This window comes from Heterodontus francisci, chromosome 29, assembly GCF_036365525.1.
Source record: "Heterodontus francisci isolate sHetFra1 chromosome 29, sHetFra1.hap1, whole genome shotgun sequence".
Classification (NCBI taxonomy): domain Eukaryota; kingdom Metazoa; phylum Chordata; class Chondrichthyes; order Heterodontiformes; family Heterodontidae; genus Heterodontus; species Heterodontus francisci.
In genome coordinates this window covers 44596228-44618518 of record NC_090399.1, presented here as the reverse complement: position 1 = coordinate 44618518, position 22291 = coordinate 44596228, and the positions used below count along the sequence as shown (strand labels likewise).

The 22291-nt window shown below is 44.6% G+C and overlaps 1 protein-coding gene across 2 annotated transcripts in view; it reads left to right on the top strand.

Annotated features, from left to right (window-relative positions):
• hsd17b8 (hydroxysteroid (17-beta) dehydrogenase 8) overlaps positions 1-21671 on the top strand; it is a 51098-nt gene extending 29427 nt beyond the window's left edge. For both annotated transcript variants that reach the window (XM_068009715.1, XM_068009714.1), the window contains 4 exons: positions 2768-2852; positions 8936-8978; positions 15586-15660; positions 20754-21671. In XM_068009715.1, the coding sequence (XP_067865816.1) occupies positions 2768-2852; positions 8936-8978; positions 15586-15660; positions 20754-20770 (220 nt within the window). In that variant the 3' untranslated portion in view covers positions 20771-21671. The remainder of the gene's footprint in view (positions 1-2767; positions 2853-8935; positions 8979-15585; positions 15661-20753) is intronic.
• Positions 21672-22291: the final 620 nt, after the last annotated feature.

The following is a 22291-nucleotide window of genomic DNA, read 5'->3' as shown; positions in this document are numbered from 1 at the left end:
AAATGCTCACTGATTCAATTAACAGAGATTGGTCTGGGCAATGGTGATCCACATCTTGTCAGTGTAAGAGACAGCACTATACCACCTCCGCCCCCCCACCCCACTGAGAACTTTGAAATACACAAACCAGAGGAGCAGTTGTTCCCACATAAGGGGTTAGTCACATAGCTAACCTACAGGCCAGCTTGAAGTTTTGATTTGTGCTCACAGGACAGTTTGAAGACCCCTATTAGCTGTTCCTTGGGCATTCCTGGGATTCATTCGCCTATGATTGCTGTTCCAATTCTGTCTTCCACTGTAATAGTTGGACCTGCTAATGGTGCTTTCATCCTCATTCTTCCTGTCTTTAACTTTTCCATTGTACTGGTGCCTGCGTCCAGTGTCTGGACCATTTCGGAATCCAGTAAACATTGAGTCCTCCATTCTTTGTGTTGCCGCAGAATGCCCTGCTTGTTCTACCAGGGCTGAAGAAAATGACTTTCCCCCAGAAATTGTCTTGAAGCAGCAGACATCTGATCCAACAAGGAGTCTTTTTACGAGAACTGAACCATAGCAAGAACCAGGAGCTTGTCCATATGTGACACCCTGGCACAATCTAGCAATTTAAAAGTCAGCATTGAACCAGGATCTCCAAATGAAATTTCTTCAATCTTTTATACAGTCTGTTAAAGTCCATGATATATTCTTCCAACGAGTAACCATCTGTTTTCCGAAATCTATCAAAGTCTGACCATGCCTCATACGCAATCAATAGGTCCAAACCTTCATTAGTATCCAACTGACGAGCATTCAGTTCACAAAACACTTCTGATTTGACGTTTGGTAGGAAGTGACAATGCCAAGGCCATACCTTGTTTCCTCTTTGTTAGGGACGTAGCCTGTGTCCACATATCCACTCCATTCTTCCACTGGTCATATGGTTCATCGAGAACATTGGAGGGTAATCACACCCTGACAATTTACATTTGCTTTCTGCCATTTTCAATAATAGCCACTGGGATTTTTGTTGTCTTTGTGAAAAAAATGTTTTTCTTGTTTTCCAACCTTCACCTTTAGGCAGCCATCCTCTGCTACCATGTTGTCAAAGGATTATGCTAGAGCTAATCTTTACTCAGTCTTGCATTTATTTTATGCAGCTCCTCACTCAAACCTTCACTCAGTTTCAGAGTGTCTCGTTTTATATATATATATACTCAAGTAAAATCCTAATTAACACCCTCCACCTGCATATGATTAAACACAATTAACAGACTTCCTTTTGTTGGAGATAGTCATTGCTTGGCACTTGTGTGGCACAAATGTTACTTGCCGCTTCTCAGCCCAAGCTTGAATGTTGTCCCGGTCTTGCTGCATATGGGCATGGACTGCTTCAGTATCTGAGAAGTTGGAAATGGTACTGAACACTGTGCACTCATCAGCCAACAGTGTTAGTGTGTGTATTACACTGTGTTTGTGTAACAGTGTGTGTGTTAGCCTGTGTGATACACTGTGTTTACTGCGTATGTTGCACCGTGTATGTTGTACGCGATATTACTGTGTACGTGTTAACAAAGTGCATTTTACTGTGTGTTACAGTATGTGCGTTATTTGTTGTGCTGCTGTGTGTATGTTACTATGTATGTTACACCATGTGAGTGTTACAAAACAACAACAACTTGTATTTCTATCGCACCTTTTACGTAATGAAACATCTCAACACCTTCCAGGAGCATTATAAAACAAACTATGACACTGAGCCACAAAAGGAGATATTAGGTCAGATGACCAAAAGTTTGGTCAAAGAGGTAGGTTTTAGGGAGCGTCTTAGAGGAGGAAAGCGATGGGGTGGATATGCCAGAGCTTGCGGCCTAGGCAACTGAAGGAGCGGCTACCAATGGTGGATCAATTAAAATCAGGGTTGCACATGAGGCCAGAATTAGAGGAGTGCAGATATCTTGAAGGGTTGTGGGGTTGGAGGAGATTACAGGGATAGGGACCATAGAGGGATTTCAAAACCAGGAGGAGAATTTTAAAATTGAGATGTTGCTCGACTGGGAACGAGTGTAGGTCAGTGAGCACAGGGGTGAAAGGGGAATGGGACTCGGTGTGAGTTAGGACACAGGCAACAGAGTTTTGGATGACCTCAAGTTAACGGAGGGTAGAATGTGGGAGACCAACCAGGAGTGCATTGTAATAGTCAAGTCTTGAGGTAACGAAGGCATCAATGAGGGTTTCAGCAGCAGATGAGCTGATACAGGGGGCAAAGTCAGGCGATGTTATGAAGGTGGAAATAGGCGGTCTTAATAATGGTATGAATATGAGGTTGGAAGCTCGTCTTGGGGTCATGTGATACCAAGGTTGTGAACAGACTGGTTTAATCTCAGACTGTTGCCAGGGACAGGGATGGAGTGGGTAGCTAGGGAATGGAGTTTGGAGCAAGGATGGAAAACAATCTTCCCAATATTTAATTGGAGGAAATTTCCGCTCATCCGGTACTGGATGTCGGAAAAGCAGTCTGATAATTTAGCAACAGTGGAGGAGTCGAGAAAAGGGGTGGTGAGGTAGAGCTGAGTGTATTACTGTGTGTGTGCGTTAACAGTGTTCATTTTACTGTGTGTTGCAGCATCTGAGTTATTTGTTGTGTCACTGTGTATGTTACACCATGGTGCGTGTCTTACAGTATGTTACTCAGCATGTTTTAGTGTATGGCATACTGTGTGTTACCTGTGTGACAGTATTACAACGCATTTCACTTAGTGCCTCACACTCATTGTCCCTGTTGTTTCAGATTTGGAATCAGATGCAACACCATCCTCCCAGGATTCATTGACACACCAATGGCAGCTAAAGTCCCTCAGAAGGTGCTGGATACGGTAAGATTAGATCACATTGCACAGTAACAGCAAAGAAACTGCCTGGATTCTAACTTAGAAATTTTGAATAAACTATTCCTTGCCAGCGATTCTTGTTTTTTTTACCCCTCCGTCCATACAGGTGCTAGGTCACACAGGATACGGTTCCACAGACATTCAATTAGTAGATTACTGATTGAGAGGGTTATTGATTGATTGAGTCAGTTACTGAGCGAGTTGATTATAGCTTGATATAGTTATTGATTGAGTAAGCTGAGGCTATAGTTTACTAATTGATTAGGTAATTGGTTAATTGATTGAGTAGGTTATTGATTGATTGGGTAGGTTGCTGAATGCGTACGTTATTGAATGACAGTAGATTACTGAGTAGGTTATTAATTGCTAAGGTTATTGATTGGGTTATTAATTGATGTAGTATGTTATTGATTGAGTAGATTATGAATTGGTTAAGTTATTGATTAAGTAGCATGGCGTCCACTTCGATGGAGTAAGCGTGTGCAGAGTACCTAACTCGGGAATTTGGTGAGTGAGTGAGTGAATTTAAATGCTTTAAGGGTTATTCTATTTCTAAAATCTAGTCATGTTTTGCATTCAGCATTTAACTTAACCTGAACCTTAACGTAGTTTCTTTAACAGTGTTAGTCAGTGAGAAACCAGCTGCCTGCTAGTGGAAGCTGCAGTTAGTTAATTAGGTGGCTAGTTAGAATGGTCACCTGGTCAGCAGGGGTTCACTCAGGTCTTTGGAATTCTTACCAGTATAAATACAGGAGGCTTTTGCTAATGCATGGAATACATGGCACAAAGTTCACTTTGACAGAGTGTGCATCTACAGAGCACTTAACTCAGGAATTTGGTGAGTGAGTGAATGAACGAACGAACGAACGAACCACAGTGGAGGGAGGAGGTGTCGTTCCGGTCGTTTCAAAAACGAGGAGGGAGTGAGAGCTGAGGTCTAGAGGCATGTTATAGGCAGCGGGTAGGTGATAGGGTGGCGAATTTTATGATCTTTTTTCCTGTAAACTAGGGCAGTAGTTTAAACTAGGACTGGGGGAATACAAGTACTGTATTAAATTTATAGCTTAATAGTTAACTACCTAATGTAACAACAAATAATTGTTGAGTGATGTTTCAAAACTTGAAACCCTAATTGGCTAAATAAAACACAATAGAGATGGCAGGGCAGGTGATGTGTTACAGCTGTAGCATGTGGGGGCTGGTGGACACCAGTGTGATCTGCAGCTCGAGGAACTTCGGCTCAGACTTGATGGGCTGGAGTCTGAGCGTCGGACACTGCGATGCATCCAGGAGACGGTAAGTTACCTGGACACTTTGTTCCAGGAGGCAGTCACACCCCTTAGGCTAGATACTTGAGATTTGGTCTGTTCTCAGGGGCAGGAGCGTCTGACTACGAATGAGGCAGGTATGGGGATACCAGAAGATAGCAATGGAGGAGCCTCAGCCTTTGCACTTGTCCAACAGGTATGAGGTTCTTGCACCTTGTGTGGATGAGAGCAGGGACTGCCGGGAGGATGAGCAAACTGACCACAGCACTGTGGTGCAGGAGGCCATTCAAGTTTGAGGAGTTGTAATAATAGGGGACAGTATAGGTCAGGGGATAGATACTGTTCTCTCTAGCGAGAGCGTGAGTCCTGAAGGCTGCGTTGCCTGCCAGGTGCCCCGGTTAAGGATATCTACTCGGGGCTAGGAGGAACGTGGAGTGGGAGGGGCAGGATCCAGTTGTCGTGGTCCATGTGGGTACCAATGACATAGGTAGGACTAAGAAAGAGGCTGTTAAGGGAGTATGAGAAACTAGGGGCTAAATTAAAAAGCAGAACCACAAAGGTAATAATCTCAGGATTATTACATGAGTCACGAGCAAATTTTGATAGGGTAAATAAGATCAGAGAGTTGAATGCATGGCTCAAAGATAGGCGTGGGAAAATAGATTTCAATTCATGGGGCTCTGGCACCAGTACTGGGGAAAGAGGGAGCTGTTCTATCGGGACGAGCTTCATTTGATCCAAGCTGTGTCCTGGCGGGGTTGTAGACAGGGCTTTAAACAAAATAGTGGTGGGGGAGGGTTCATGTGAGGGGAAATTTAAAAAGTTAAAGAGAAAGGACAAGGCAATAGTGTAGGGTAGCAATATGTGTAATGATAACCAGAGTATGACAGGAAAGGACGGAGCATACAAACATAAGAATGCACCAGCAAATGGAGTCAGACAAGGAGAATGTGGTAAAAAGACAGAATTAAAGGCTCTTTATCTGAATGTATGCAGCATTCGTAATAAGGTAGGTGAATTGATGGCAGAAATAAAAATAAATAGTTTTGATCTGATAGCCATTACAGAGACTTGGTTGCAAGGTGACCAAAGCTGGGAACTGAATATTCAAGGGTATTTCACACTTCGAAAGGATAGGAAGAAAGGAGAAAGAGGTGGGGTAGCTCTGTTAATAAAGGATGAGATCAGTACAGTAGTGAGAAATGATCTTGGCTCGGAAGATCGGCACAGTGTCGCAGTGGTTAGCACCGCATCCTCACAGCTCCAGGGACCCAGGTTCAATTCTGGGTACTGTCTGTGCGGAGTTTGCAAGTTCTCCCTGTGTCTGCGTGGGTTTCCTCCGGGTGCTCCGGTTTCCTCCCACCGCCAAAGACTTGCAGGTCTTAGGTAAATTGGCTGTTATAAATTGCCCCTAGTGTAGGTAGGTGGTAGGGCATACGGGATTACTGTAGGGTTAGTATAAATGGGTGGTTGTTGGTCGACACAGACTCGGTGGGCTGAAAGGCCTGTTTCAGTGCTGTATCTCTAAATAAAAAAAAAATAAATAGAATCAGTTTGTGTGGCGATAAGAAATAGCAAGGGAAAGAAGTCACTAGTAGGAGGCCCCCTAACAGTAGCTACACTGTAGGCCAGAGAATAAATCAAGAAATAATGGGGACTTGTAAGAAAGGTACTGCAGTAATCGTGGGTGATTTTAATCTTCATGTAGATCGGACAAATCAAATTGGCAAAGGTAGCCTTGAGGACGAGTTCATAGAATATATTAGGGAAAGTTTCTTAGAACAAATACTTTATGGAACCAACCGGGACACAGGCTATTTTAGACTTAGTAATGTGTCATAAGACAGGACTAATTAATGTAAGGGACTCTCTCGTGAAGAGTGATCATAACATGATATAATTTCACATTCAGTTTGAAGGTGAGAATCATGGGTATGAAACTAGTGTTTTAAACTTAAATAAAGGCAATAACAAAGCTATGAAGACAGAGTTGGCTAAAGTGGACTGAGAAAATAGGTTAAAAGGTAAGATGGTGGAAATGCAGTGGCAGACATTTAAGGAGACATTTCATAACTTTCAACAAAGATATGTTCCATTGAAAAAGAATGACTACAAGAAGGATGAACCATATGTGGCTAACTAAGGAGTTAAGGATGGTATCAAATTTGAAGAAAAGGTGTACAATGCTGCAAAGATTAGTTGTAGGCCAGAAAATTAGGAAAATTTTCGAAACCAGCAAAGAATGACGAAAAAAAGATAGAGGGAGAAATTAGAGTAAACTAGCAAGTAATATAAAAACAGTAAAAGCTTCCACAAATACATAAAAAAGAAGAGTAGCTAAAGTAAACATTGTTCCTTAGAGGATGAAACTGGCAAATTAATAATGGGAAACAAGGAAATGGCAGAGACTTTGAACAAATATTCTATATCTTTCTTCACAGTAGAAGACACAAAAAGCATCCCAATAATAGAAAATCATGGGGCAAAAGGGAGAGAGGAACTTGTAACTTGAGAAAAAGTACTAGGAAAACTAATGGGACTAAAGGCTGGCAAGTCACTTGGACCTGATGGCCTGTATCCTGGGGTCTTAAAACAAGTGGCTGTAGAGATAATGGATGCATTGGTTGCAATCTTCCAAAATTTCCTAGATTCTGGAAAGGTCCCAGCGGATTGGAAAACCGCAAGTGTAATGCCCCTTTTCAAGAAAGGAGGGAGACAGAAAGCAGGAAACTATAGGCCAGTTAGCCTAACATCTGTCATTGTGAAATTGCTAGTATCCATAATTAAGGAAGTAGGTAGCAGGACATTTAGAATGTTGCAATACAATCAAGCAGAGTCAGCATGGTTTTATGAAAGGGAAATCATGTTTGACAAATTTATTAGAGTTCTTTGAGGATGTGATGAACAGGGTAGATAAAGGGGAACCAGTAGATGTCGTCTATTTGGATTTCCAAAGGCATTCGATAATGTGTCACATAAAAGGTTACTACACAAGATAGGAGCTCATGGTGTTGGGGTTAATATGTTAGCATGGATAGAGAACTGTCTAACTAACAGGAAACAGAGTCATTTTCAGGATGGCAAACTGTAACTAGTGAGGTGCCATAGGGATCAATGCCGGGGTCTCAACTATTTACAATCTATAATAATGAATTGGGTGTATTGTATCCAAGTTTGCTGATGATACAAAGATAGGTGGGGAAGCAAGTTGTGAGGAGTGCACAAAAAATCTGCAAAGGGATAGGTTAAGTGAATGGACAAAATTATGGCAGATGGAGTATAAAGTGGGAAAATGTGAGGTTATCCACTTGGGTAGGAAGAATAGAAAACAGAATGTTATTTAAATGGGGGAGATTTCAGAATGCTGTGGTACAGAGGGATCTGGGTGTCCTCGCACGTGAATCACAAAAAGTTAGCATGCAGGTGCAGCAAGTAATTAGGAAGGTAAATGGAATGTTGGCCTTTATTGCAAGGGGGAAGGTATATAAAAGTAAGGCAGTCTTGCTACAACTGTCGGGGCATTGGTGAGACCACACCTAGAGTATTGCATACAGTTTTGATTTCCTTACTTAAGGAGGGACGTACTTGTATGGGAGGCAGTTTAGAGAAGGTTCACTAGGCTGATTCTTGGATGAAGGGTTTGTCTTACGAGGAAAGGTTGAGCAGGTTGGGTCTATACCCATTGCACTTTTGAGGAATGAGAGGTGGTCTTATTGAAACATATAAGATTCTGAGGGGACTTGCCAGGGTGGATGCTGAGAGGATGTTTCCCCTCATTGGGGAATTTAGAACAAGGCGGCACAGTTTCAAAATAAGGGGTCTCCCAAGTAAGATGAAAATGAGGAGGAATTTCTTCTCTCAGAGGAAGTCTCTTCTCCAGAGAGCAGTGGAGGCTGAGTCATATTAAAGGCTGTTAGATTTTTGATCTGCAAAGAAGCCAAGGGTTATGGGGAGCCAGCAGGAAAGTGGAGTTAAGGTCACAATCAGATCAGCCATAATCTTATTGAATAGCGGGCCAAATGGCTTACTCCTGCTCCTATTTCTTATGTTATATGATTGATTAAGTTATTGATTATGTTACTAGTTGAATGAGTAGGTTATTGATTGAATAGGTTATTGATTGATTGAGTAGGTTATTGGTGAGATTAAGTAATTTATTGATTTGGTAGGTTATAGATTTATTCAGTATGCTATTTGTCGAGTCGGTTATTGATGAAATTAAGTAGTTTATTTATTTAGTAGACTATTGATTGATTCAGTAGATTATTGCTTATAGTGTCCAGGCTGAGCAGGTTTGCATTGGGCTGAAATGGTGGACAGTGCTAGGGAGCAGGTTTCTGAGTGAGGCTTTGCTCTCTCTCAGCCAGAAATGTACCAGTATATGCCGAGTATCTCGTAATGCAGCAATCTCTGTGTCCTCAACACAAATCCTTGTTCCAGTATTCACTTTATTGAATTTGGCAACAGCCCAATGATGTTATTCTGAACTTTGAACACTGAAAGTGGTACAATATTCACGCTGAGCTGGGGAACAGAGTTAGTATTGGTTAGTATCGGGTAATTGGTTAATCTCTTGTAACATTACACACAGGAGATTGACCAAGTGACTGAATTGTCTACTGACACTCAGTCTCAAGGCTGAAGAACGCCTCGGGTTACCTTACAGGGTGGCCAGTGCCCATCCGAACTGTCGGGCAGCAGCTTCAGGATTGGGAGGCAAATTTGAAGCCAAGGGTATACCTGATATATACTTGCTGTGCGTTATTTATGGAATATCATTTCCCTCTCCCCACTCTCCAGGTTTTGCAGTTGGTGCCCTTGGGACGTCTGGGAGACCCTTCTGGTGAGTAAGACACTTTAGTGGATTCCTTCAGTTAATAGAGAACATCGTGTGCAACAGAGCCTCTGAAACGAGGGTTCTGGTCATTTTTCTTGTAGATTGAGGGTCTCATCTTTGTTTTCAAATCCTTCCATGGTCTCGCCCTTCCCTATCTCTGTAACCCCCCTCCAACCCTCCAACCACCCAAGATCTCAGCGCTCCTCCAGTTCTGGCCTCTTGCACCTTCCCCATTTTAATCGCTTCACTATTGTTGGCCGTGCCTTCAGCTACCAGGGCCCTAAGCTCTGGAATTCCCTCCTTAACCCTCTCTACCTCTCTCTCTCCTCCTTCATGACGTTCCTTAAAACCTACCTCTATGACTGTCATCTGTCCTACTATCTCCTTATGTGGCTCGGTGTCAAAATTTCTTTGATAACGTTCCTGTGAAGCACCTTGGGATGCTTTACTAGGTTAGAGGTGGTACATAAGTGCTGGTTGTCGTTGTTTTCCATACTTGTTCCCCGGGATCGCGGTGAGAAGGCCATCTCTCTCACCATATTTAAAGAAAGGCTTGCATTTGTATAGCGCCTTTCACCACCTCGGGATGTCCCAAAGCGCTTTACAGCCAATGAATGACTTTTTGAAGTGTCATCGCTGTTGTACTGTAGGAATCGTGGCGGCTGATTAGCGCACAGCAAGCTCCCACAAACAGCAATGTGATAATGACCAGATAATCTGTTTTTTTTTGTGTGATGTTGGTTGAGGGTTAGATATATGGCCAGAACATCATCTTCGAAATAGTGCTGTGGGATGTTTATGCTCACCGAAGAGGGCAGATACAGCCCTCTGATAAATCTCTGATCCAATGGCTCACCTCTTCCTCCTCTCCTGGAGGAGCCGACCCTTGCTGTGTTGAGCTACATGGTTACCACTATCCCCTGATATCTTACTCCTGCGGCCCTTTATTCTGGGAGGATATTCCAGTGCAGGAAGAGGCTATTTGTCTCAGCAAGCCTGCTCCAGTATGATTTCCCCACCTGTGCCACCCAGTCTAATCCCACTGTCTTCCTTGTTCTAAAATACCCATTAATATTCCTCTGTTCCAAGCAACTGTCTCATTGTGTGGTATATGGCAGAGAATTGATAGTATAGCCAGTCTCTATGTAACCCTCTTTAATTGATTTTTTAAATTCTTTTATGGGATGTGGGCATCGCTGGCTAGGCCAGCTTTTATTGCCCATCCCTAATTGCCAATGAGAAGGTGGTGGTGAGCTGCCTTCTTGAAACGCTGCAGTCCATCTGGTTCAGGTACACCCACAGTGCTGTTAGGAAGGGAGAGCCAGGATTTTGACCCAGCGACAGTGAAGGAATGGCGATATAGTTCCAAGTCAGGGTGGTGTGTGACTTGGAGCGGAACTTGCAGGTGGTGGTGTTCCCATGCATCTGCTGCCCTTGTTCTTCCAGGTAGTAGAGGTCGTGGATTTGGAAGGTGCTGTCGAAGGAGATGTGTTGCATTGCTGCAGTGCATCTTGTGGACGGTACACACTGCTGCCACTGTGCATTGGTGATGGAGGGCGTGAATGTTTAAGGTGATGGATGTGGTGCCGATCAAGTGGGCTGCTTTGTCCTGGATGGTGTTGAGCTGCTTGAGTGTTGCTGGACAGGCACTGGACAGGAGGTGAGTTACTCGCCGCAGAACTCCCAGCCTCTGACCAGCTGTTGTAGCCACAGTATTTATGTGGCTGGTCCAGTTCAGTTTCTGCTCAATGGCAACCCCCAGGATGTTGATGGTGGGGGTTCAGCGATGGTGATGCCGTTGAATGTTAAAGGGAGATGGTTAGATTCTTTCTTATTGGAGATCGTCATTGCCTGGTACTTGTATGGCACGAATGGTGCTATCTGGTTACTGGTCCCCAACCTTTGACTTTTTTTTAAGACAAGAAAAGACTTACAGGTGACCTGATAGAGATCTGCAAAACTATGGATGGGTTGCACAGAGTAGATGCGAAGAGAATGTCTCCACTTGTGGGAGAAGCCAAAACTAGAGGCTTTAAATGCAAGCTAGGTACTAATACATCCATTAAGGAAAAAAGGAGAAATTTCTTTACTCAGAGAACGGTTGGAATGTGGAACTCATTACCACAGGAAGCAGTTGAGGCAACTAACTTCGATGCTTTCAAAAGGAAACTAGACCAGTACATGAGAGGAAAGGGAATAGGAAGATATGCTGAAAGGTTGAGATGAGATAGATTCAACGGGAGGAGACTCATGTTCCTGGGCTGGATACGCTTTGTAACCTTACGAAAATACTTCGCCTTTTATGACGTGTAGCCACTGCCAGATTCTGGCTTCACCTCATGCTGGCCTTCACTCAAGGGTCGTGACCGTAGTGAGATTCAAAAGAGCAAACTCTGGGATCAGCACAGGTCAGGAATCCGCACAGGCCAGGGACCCAGCCTGACATCTTTTCAGAGCAATTACATTGAACTTGCATTGACTCAAATAGCCCACTGACAGTCACTGTGCCGGGGTTGCATGTGACGAATGGCCCTTGGGGGCAAGTTACTGGAGGGTAACCGGCAACTGTGGGAACTGTACCCTGGCAAGGCTTTCATGAGGGGAGGGGTTGGTGGGAAAAGGGGACAAAGAGGTTAGAAAACAAAGCAGCTTGGACTATACCCAGACTTTCCAATAAAATTATAACTGGATGGTTAATGGCCTCTTCTGGGATCAGAGTCTAGCTGTAAATGGGGAGGGAACGAGTGACGGGGCAATACTACAGACTGTTAGCCATGTCTGTGAAAAGTCTTGAGAAGCTGAAGCAGAGAAGGGAGATTTGATAGAGGTGCTCATAATTGTGAAGGAACTTTGACCTGGTGGAGGGCAGCTAACGGATTGAAGGTCATTGACAAATGAACCAGAGGGGAGATGAGACCTTTTTTTAATATAGAACATAGAACAGTACAGCACAGTACAGGCCCTTCGGCCCACGATGTTGTGCCGAACCTTTAACCTACTCTAGGATCAAACTACCTACATACCCTTCATACTACTATCATCCATGTACCTATCCAAGAGTCGCTTAAATGTCCCTAATGTATCTGCTTCTACTACCACCGCTGGCAGTGCATTCCACGCACCCACCACTCTCTGTGTAAAGAACCTACCTCTGACATCTCCCCGAAACCTTCCTCCAATCACCTTAAAATTATGCCCCCTGGTGATAGCCCTTTCCACCCTGGGAAAGTCTCTGACTATCCACTCTATCTATGTCTCTCATCATCTTGTACCCCTCTATCAAGTCACCTCTCATCCTTCTTCACTCCAATGAGATAAGCCCTAGCTTCCTCAACCTTTCTTCGTAAGACATGCCCTCCAGTCCAGGCAGCATCCTGGTAAATCTCCTCTGCACCCTCTCTAAAGCTTCTACATCCTTCCTATAATGAGGCGACCAGAACTGAACACAATATTCCAAGTGTGGTCGAACCAGGGCTGTATAGAGCTGCAGCATAACCTCGCGGCTCTTAAACTCAATCCCCCTGTTAATGAAAGCCAACACACCATACGCTTTCTTAACAACCCTATCAACTTGGGTGGAAACTTTGAGCGATCTATGGACATGGACCCCAAGATCCCTATGTTCCTCCACACTACCAAGAATCCTGTCTTTAAGTCTGTATTCTGCATTCAAATTCGACCTTCCAAAATGAATCACTTCACACTTTTCCAGGTTGAACTCCATCTGCCACTTCTCAGCCCAGCTCTGCATCCTGTCAATGTCCCGTTGCAACCTACAACAGCCTTCCACACTATCCACAACTCCAGCAACCTTCGTGTCATCGGCAAACTTGCTAACCCAGCCTTCCACTTCCTCATCCAAGTCATTTATAAAAATCACAAAGAGCAGAGGTCCCAGAACAAATCCCTGCGGAACACCACTGGTCACCGAGCTCCAGGCTGACTACTTTCCATCTACTACCACCCTCTGTCTTCTGTGGGCCAGCCAATTCTGTATCCAGACAGCCAACTTTCCCTGTATCCCATGCCTCCTTACTTTCTGAATGAGCCTACCATGGGGAACCTTATCAAACGCCTTGCTAAAATCCATATACACCACATCCACTGCTCTTCCTTCATCAACGTGTTTTGTCACATCTTCAAAGAATTCAATAAGGCTTGTGAGGCATGACCTGCCCCTCACAAAGCCATGCTGACTGTCTCTAATCAAACTATGCTTTTCCAAATAATCATAAATCCTGTCTCTCAGAATCCTCTCCAATAATTTGCTCACTACCGATGTAAGACTGACTGGTCTATAATTCCCTGGGTTATCCCTATTCCCTTTCTTAAACAAGGGAATAACATTTGCCACCCTCCAATCATCTGGTACTACTTCAGTGGACAGTGAGGATGCAAAGATCATCGCCAAAGGCGCGACAATCTCTTCCCTCGCTTCCCGTAATATCCTTGGGTATATCCCGTCTGGCCCCGGGGACTTATCTGTCCTCATGTCTTTCAAAATTTCCAGCACATCCTCCCTCTTAACATCAACCTGTTCGAGCATATCAGCCTGTTTCACGCTGTCCTCACAAACGACCAGGTCCCTCTCACTAGTGAATACTGAAGCAAAGTATTCATTTAGGACATCCCCTACCTCCTCCGACTCCAGGCACAAGTTCCCTCCACTATCCCTGATCGGCCCTACCCTCACTCTGGCCATCTTCTTGTTCCTCACATAAGTGTAGAACGCCTTGGGATTTTCCTTAATCCTATCCGCCAAGACTTTTTCATGTCCCCTTCTAGCTCTCCTAAGTCCATTCTTCAGTTCCTTCCTGGCTACCTTGTAACCCTCTAGAGCCCTGTCTGATCTTTGCTTCCTCAACCTTAAGTAAGCTTCCTTCTTCCTCTTGGCTAGCTGTTCCACATCTCTTGTCTTCCAAGGTTCCTTCACCCTACCATCCCTTCCTTGCCTCATCGGGACAAACCTATCCAGCAGTCGCAGCAAGTGCTCCCTAAACAACCTCCATATTTCTGTCGTGCATTTCCCTGAGAACATCTGTTCCCAGTTTATGCTCCCCAGTTCCTGCCTAATAGCATTGTAATTCCCCCTCCCCCAATTAAATATTTTCCCATCCCGTCTGCTCCTGTCCCTCTCCATGACTATAGTAAAGGTCAGGGAGTTGTGATCACTATCACCGAAATGCTCTCCCACTGAGAGATCTGCCACCTGACCTGGTTCGTTGCCAAGCACCAAATCCAACATAGCCTCCCCTCTAGTCGGCCTATCTACATATTGAGTCAGGAAACCTTCCTGGACACACCTGACAAAAACTGCTCCATCCAAACTATTTGCACTAAGGAGGTTCCAATCAATATTAGGGAAGTTGAAGTCACCCATGACAACAACCCTGTTACTTCTGCACCTTTCCAAAATCTGCCTCCCAATCTGTTCCTCCGTGTCTCTGTTGTTATTGGGGGGTCTATAGAAAACTCCCAACAAAGTGACTGCTCCTTTCCTGTTTCTGACTTCCACCCATAATGACTCAGTAGACAAACCCTCCTCGACGACCTCCCTTTCTGCAGCTGTGATACTATCCCTGATTAACAATGCCACTCACCCACCTCTTTTACCTCCCTCCCTATTCCTTTTGAAACATCTAAACCCCGGAACATCCAACATCCATTCCTGCCCCTGTGATATCCAAGTCTCCGTAATGGCCACAACATCGTAGCTCCAAGTACTGATCCATGTTCTAAGTTCATCACCCTTATTCCTGACACTTTTTGCGTTAAAATAGACACACTTCAACCCATCATACTGGCTGCAACTTTGCCCTGTCAACTGTCTAACCTTCCTCACAGACTCTCTGCACTCGGTATCTGCCTGTTCAACAGCTACCCCATCCACTGATCTGTAGCTCCGGTTCCCATCCCCCTGCCAAACTAGTTTAAACCCTCCCGAAGAGCTCTAGCAAACCTCCCGCCCAGGATATTGGTGCCCCTCCAGTTCAGATGCAACCCGTCCTTCTTGTACAGGTCCCACCTTCCCCAGAAGGTATCCCAATGATCCACATATCTGAAGCCCTCCCTCCTACACCAGCTCTGTAGCCACGTGTTAATCTGCACTCGCTCTCTGTTTCTAGCCTCACTAGCACGTGGCACTGGTATCAATCCTGAGATTACTATCCTGCTCGTCCTGCCTTTTAGCTTCCAACCTAACTCCCTATATTCGCTTTTCAGGTCCTCATCCCTTTTCCTAGCTATGTCATTGGTACCGATGTGTACCACGACTTCTGGCTGCTCCCCCTCCCCCATGTTATAATGTGGAATGCACTGTCTGAAAGGGTACTGGAAGCAGGTTCAATATTGCCTTTCAAAGGGAAATTGGATAAATAGTTGAATAGGAAAGATTTGCTGTAGAGAAAGTTCAGGGCGAGTGGCTCTAATTGGTAGCTCTTTCAGGGAGCTGGCACAGGGTTGATGGGCCAAGTAGCTACTTTCTGTGCTGTATGACACATCATTTATGTCTCTACGCTGCCGCTGCTTCTCTTGTAAGTATACATAGCACAGTAGTTGCTAAGCAGGCTGCTTGCCCTGTCTGTGGTCTCTGACTGTCTGTATCTCTCCACAGAAGTGGCTAATGTCTGTGTCTTCTTGGCCTCCGACGACAGCAGCTACATCACAGGGGCCAGTCTGGAGGTGACAGGTGAGTGACACACTTGGCCCTGCCCATCCTGGGGTGAAAGGAAAGGGAAACACATGGGCATGCCAGACCTGGAGATGATTGGTCGGATAATGTCTAATACACACTGACTAGTGTATTACACAGTCAGGCCTTTTAGCTGAGCCATGGCTCTAAGGGAGCTGTAACAGTGCTGTTATGACCACAGAGTTTTGCTTTCTCAATCATTCTTCCTTGCCTGAAGGCATCGATTTCACCAAAGTAGCCATTCTTCACGTGTGAGTCTAGCCATTCAGTGTTGGGTCAGCTCTTCCACCACTGGAGCATCACAGCCATGACCCATACTTGCCCGAGCAGCCATTACCACAGCAATAATCAGAGACCAACATCTATTGGACCCAATGGGCACCACAGATTGTAAGAATATAGCTGTTTTTTTATGTTATTTGCATGAGAACTGGTTTAAACGGTGTGTTCACAAATCCTATCTTTTGATCTCAGTGACACAAATAACATTAGAGAAGGATGAACAGAATTTCATTGCCAAAGACATGGTACTCTAAGGATAGGCAGGTATAGATTTTTAAACAGAAGATGCTCATTGGCATTATGTAATACTGGGCTTGGTGTAAACATGCTTGAGACATACGCGCGTGCACACACAACACAACTGAGACAGGCTCCTGTCACAGCACCAGGTGTGTGCAGAATGATTTCTGATTGCCAGTGCAAATAATCTTCTTTGCAATAAAGCTCAGGAGAGATAATACATCAAAGGCGGTGTCACGCACACAAAATGTACGATGATCCAAATTGTGGACTGAATCTGAAGTTATAAAAACTAACTTTGTCTTTAAAAAAAAAAGACCTTTCTTTCAAACAGTGAACAATGCGACAAAATGATCACCGAAGATAAAAAGGCTTGGTCTTTGTGTATTCAAACTATCTGACAGGGACAAAGGAAAAGCTTTAAAGCTAAGTGGTGTCAATTGCACCCATCCTAAAATATTTCCAGAATTGAATGGGTTCTTCTGAAACAAAGAAGGTGTCATGTAGCCACGTTCTGGGCCATTATGTGATCACCATGGGGGAAGAGACCAAAGCGTCTCCTACCAGGAAGTGAGATGTAACACAGCTTTACCTTAAAAAGCAGCCCGGAGAGAGTCTGGAGAGAGAGAGGGACAGAGAGAGACCCAGGGAGAAAGAAAGCAACATCCAGAAGCATGCTTCCAGCAAACCAGAAGGCACGCACCCCACTGTAGAATTCTACATCTACACCTACACAGCAGTAAATTATGTGTGATCCACTGACTTCAACTGAACTTTCAACCAAGAGAGAAAACTACAATCACCTCAGGCCTGCAGCCAACGAGAACTTGACTTCCAAGAGAATTTAACTCGTTTACCATGACCTCCCCTGAAACCAACCCCCCCCCCCCACTTATAATCACTTTGCCCGTTTTCCTCTCTATCAGTCTCTTCTCGTGTGTGTGTGGGTGCGAGCGAATGCGCGAGTGGATGTGGTTGCGAAAATTTCGGCATAAGGCATATTGAGGAATAAAGAACTGATTTTCTGTTTTTAAACCTAAATGAAAACCTGTCACTGTCTATTTATTAGAAAAATTAAACACCAAGGGGTTAAACCCTAATAACAACACACACTTGCTGTGGTCATTTGGGATTTGAACAGTGGGAACCACCCAAATCTCACCACGTGGCCGTAACAGCAGACACAAGGGTAGCAACTGTGTCACAGAGAGTTCGTAATAACAGCTGATGCACATATTTCCCCAACCAAATGAAACCTGTTGAGTAATAAATGGGACCTGTTCAATGTTATCTTTCTGAGGCAAGTATAAGCAGTGATCTCCTGAGGTATGTGAATATTATTGGTACCTATATCTGTCCCATTTAGGCTCTGTCAGTGATTAATGTTTCATTATCTCATTCACTTGATTTAATAAATACTATTAATCAGGTATTTTCAGTAATTCCCTGGTCCTTGAATTTGTATTGGAGATCTATCACAATACCTTATAATAGCCCCACATAGGGGCAATGGGGATTTATGACAATATCCTGCAATACTCTATATAGGGGGTAATAGGTATATATGACTGTCATGATCCTGTCTTCTTTTTCTCTCTGGGAAATATGTGGTGTGTCTTTAAGACAGCGGATCAGTACTGCTTTAAGAACAAGCAGGCCTCAGGAGTTGCCGAGAAAAGCATTTTTGTTGCCGTTGGACACAACCATCCAGAGAGGGAACCAACCAGCTTCAAAGGGTGCATCCTGATTGCCTTGGATACAGCCACTTGGACTGAGCATAGAGAGATATATTTGTTACAATTTAATTTTGAATTGGCTTAAAGTGGAAAAACAGCCTGTTCTAACAGAGGACACAGACAGACAGCTGTGTGTTAGCACCTGAAAGGAGGGCTCCCAGACCATTTAAACTGGAGGAAGAGAATTTAGTCTGTTTATTTCTCAAAATTCTAAAGTCAAGCCAAAACAGAGATCTCTATTAATTTAAACTGAAGGAAGGGAAGTTAGACTGTGACAATCTTTTCTCCCTCAAAAATTCTAGCCAAATTGATTCATTGAAAAGTGTTTGCAAGTTGTTAATTGTAGAAGTTCATCACCGGAGAGGGAAAGCAACAGTTTTGACTTCTGGATTAGACTATGGACTGTTTTGACTCAGAGGTATACAGCACAGAAACAGGTCCTTTGGCCCATCGTGTCTGTGCCGGCCATCAAGCACCTATCTATTCTAATCCCATTTTCCAGCACTTGGCCCATAGCCTTGTATGCTATGGCCTTTCAAGAGCTCATCTAAATACTTCTTAAATTTGTGGAAGAACCTTTATTCCCCATCGGACGGCTGTGAAGACTTCAAGCAACCTTGGACTGTTCCACATCCGGCAGGACTGTAAATCTGCAAGAACTCTAATTTTTTCTATTTTAAATGTTATTTATATCTTAGTAGTGTTTAAGAATTTAGTTTTTCTAATTAGACAGTTAATTTGTTGATTTAAAGACATCTGGTTTGATTAGCCTTATTTGGGGGGGGGGGGGGTTAAAGATGGTACAATTTGGCTGGGTCTTTTTTTAATTTGGAAAGTTTAAAATATGTTATGTGATCTATGGAGGGACGGGATTTAATTAACAGTGCGTTTCTCCCACCACAATCAGAATCGTATATTTTGATTGGGGGCGTTGACTGGAGCGGTCAGTCCTAACAATGACAATATCCTGCAATACCCTATGTAGAGTCAATAGTTATATATGACAATAAACTGTAATGCCCCACATGGAGAAAATCAGGATTATATGACAATATCCGTGAATACCCCCACATAGAGGCAATATCTTATAATACCCAACATGGGGCAACAGGGATATGTGACAATATCCTGTTATATCCCACATAGGAGAAATAGGGTTATGTAATTTCCTGTGTGAACCAACACAGATGTTAACCTCTGATTATTGCTGTGTTGTGGCTGCTTGGCTTTTTATTACAGACATCATGTTATCAAATCATCACATGTTCTTTATTACATGAATTTACATTCCGTATCACATATCATGTATTTATTACATGTCCTTTTCATTATGGAATCACTTTATACATCGCGTTCTTCTATTACATCCATTGTCACATCATCTGTACTTACACCATGTTATTTTTCTGTCATAAATTTTACATAGTTTCATTATGCACCTCGTGTCCTGTTTATTAGATGTCTGGCCATGTCTTTGTGCTGTTGTTGCCACAGTTTTCCCTTGTTTGTACAGATTTTTTCGTACAGCTGTCTTTGTTGCAGCCTACTGGCACAGTCACACGCTTGGATAGAGTGGGTGGTGTGGGAGCTCACGTGACTTGGGGAGGTGTAGGCAGCAGGGCAATATGGGCTGAGGGGGAGGGGGCTAACTACTTTTCCTGAGTTGGTTCCTGGAGAGGGCAGAGGCTTCTGTCTTGGCTTCAGGAGCTGGGCTTCCAGGAGATGTTGACTGAAGGCAGGGCCTTGTTCACTTTGACTAACAGATGCTCAAAGATGCTTTCTGTTAATTGGGGGTTGCGGTTTGGGTCTGACCAGAGAGCCAGGACTGATCGCCACTTCATCGGCTGTACCGGGGCAGCAAGAGGCCCAAAGGGACCCACAGGGCTGTTTAGGGTCATTGTAGTATTTCTGACCAGGTTGGGTATAGATGAGTGCCCAGGGGCACCAGCACAGACTCAAGTCTCCCCGTATCTCATTCTCAAGCAAGGAAATCTCACTATGGTGAATTCTGTTCAGAATTTCTCGGGAGATTTTTGCACGCGCATGTCACAGAATAGGAGAGATTAAACAGCAACTTGCATTTATATAGCGCCTTTAAGATAGTAAAAACATCCCAAGGCGCTTCACAGGAGCATTATCAAACAAAATTTGACACTTGAGCTACATAAGGAGATATTCGAGCCGATGACCAAAAGGTTGAACAAAGAGGCAGATCCTCAAAAGAGGAAAGAGGTGGAGAGATTTTGGAAGGAAATTGCAGAGCTTTGGGGGCTGGGCAGCTGGAAGCAAAGCGACCGATGGTGGAGTGATGAAAATCGGGGAGGTTCAAGAGGCCAAAATCGGAGGAACGCAGAGATCTTAAAGGGTTATGGGGCATTACGGAGAGATACAGTGGGGAGAGGCCAAGGAGAGAGAGTAAATTACCTTTGGCTGTTCTAAATGAGTGAATCAAATGCATTGAAAACTCATGTACAAAAATCAGCAAATCATTAACAAAACTGTCATTGTTGGCAGCACTGAGATTCCTTGAAAAGGACAAAAGGATGATATAGTGCCTGACCACAGCTCTCAGCACCATTTAAAGTGCCACCTGTGCAGTACTTTGAAGTACAGTGAGTGTCACTCCATAGTCAGACGCTTGCAGCATTTTGTGAACAATTGAGATCCCACAAACAGCACCGATGTTTTTTAATCTGGTGGGAGGCAGGCTGCAGAAAAGGATGTGGATCCGCCTCTCCCTCCCACCGTCTTGTCATAAATTAGATGAGTGCGTGCAGGCTCATGGTAAAAGGATCCTGAACTGATAGCATTTGTGCAATCTGTCTGTTACAGGGGGGCTTTTCATGTGACGCTGAACAACATTCGCAGGAGGCCGAGGATTGGAGGGAACACGTAGCCAGACCAGGCAACGCTGGGACGGCTCACTTGGATTCGGTTTGTGGATCAGCGCCCCTCCACTTGCACTGCTACCCCCTCCACCACCCCCAACCCAATCCCACTGGGGTACTGTTTCCCCGAGAGCTGCCCACTCTCCCCTCCATTCTCCAGCATTGCCCAGATAGCAATTATCACCAGAGTGTGGGAGGTGTCACAGGAGCCTGCTTCTGTCCTTGCCGGATGCGCACTCTCCAGCCAGGGCCACTGGGTGATCATCAGGAGCAGCAGCCTTGCCTGACATACCCTACCCTAGGTCATGGGGACTTAGGCCGACTGCAGCTCCCCTGGCTCGGCACAGAGCTCAGGACCGAACTTGAGGCCTTTCACTGGCTCACTTAATCGCTGGGTACACCCTCTGAACCACTGTGGGAATCCCTTGCTAATCAACACGAGTGAACTACGCAGTCAGCTACCTCCTGCCAGTATATCAGCGAGAGGACAGTCTTTGTGATGGTAAAGGAGCAGGAAATACTAATCTGGGAAGGTGGTCTGAACCACGATCAACACAGCAGCCGTTCCTTTCCAATCTACCCACAGATGGGGCAAGGGATCTGCAGTCACACAGATACTGACACTGCAGTGTCTCTGCAACCATCTTTACAAATTGGGTATGAGGAGATTAGATGATATTGCGGGGGGGTGGGGGTGGTGGTGGTGGTGCAGGTTTCCTGTCAATCCCAATCCACTCTGGGCCCTGCACTTTTCCCTGTGCCTGTCCTGTCTCGATACCAATGCCTCAAAAACCACACAGTGCAATTATGGATTTTTATTCTTGATTCATCAACAATAAACTTATCAATGGGCTGAAATCTACTGAGTTGTGATGACTGCGTACGTTACTGTTTGGGAGTCTCTGACACTGGGTCTGTGGCTCGCTCAATAGAGTCTCTGATACTGGGTCTGCATGTCTCACTGTATAGATAGAGTGTCTGATACTAGGTCTCCAGTATATGCAACTCCTCAGATACTGAAGCAGTCCATGTCCAGATGCAGCAAGACCTGGCCAACAATCAGGCTTGGGCTGATAGGTGGCAAGCAAAATTCACGCCACACAAGTGCCAAGCAGTGACCATCTCCCCTTGATGTTCAATGGCATTACCATTGCTGAATCCCCCACTATCAACATTCTGGGGTTATCATTGATCAGAAACTGAACAGGAACAGCTACCTAAATGCTGTGGCGACAAGAGCAGGTCACAGGCTGGGAATTCTGCGGTAACTCACCTGTTTCCCAATGCCTGTCCACCATCTACAAGGTACAAGTCAGGAGTGTGATGGAATCTTCTTCACTTGCCTGGATAGGTGCACTCTAATACCACTCAAGGAGCTCGATACCATTCAGGACAAAGCAGCCCGCTTCACTGGCACCCCATCCACCACCTTCAACATTCACTCCCTCCACCACCGACGCACAGTGGCAGCAGTGTGTACCA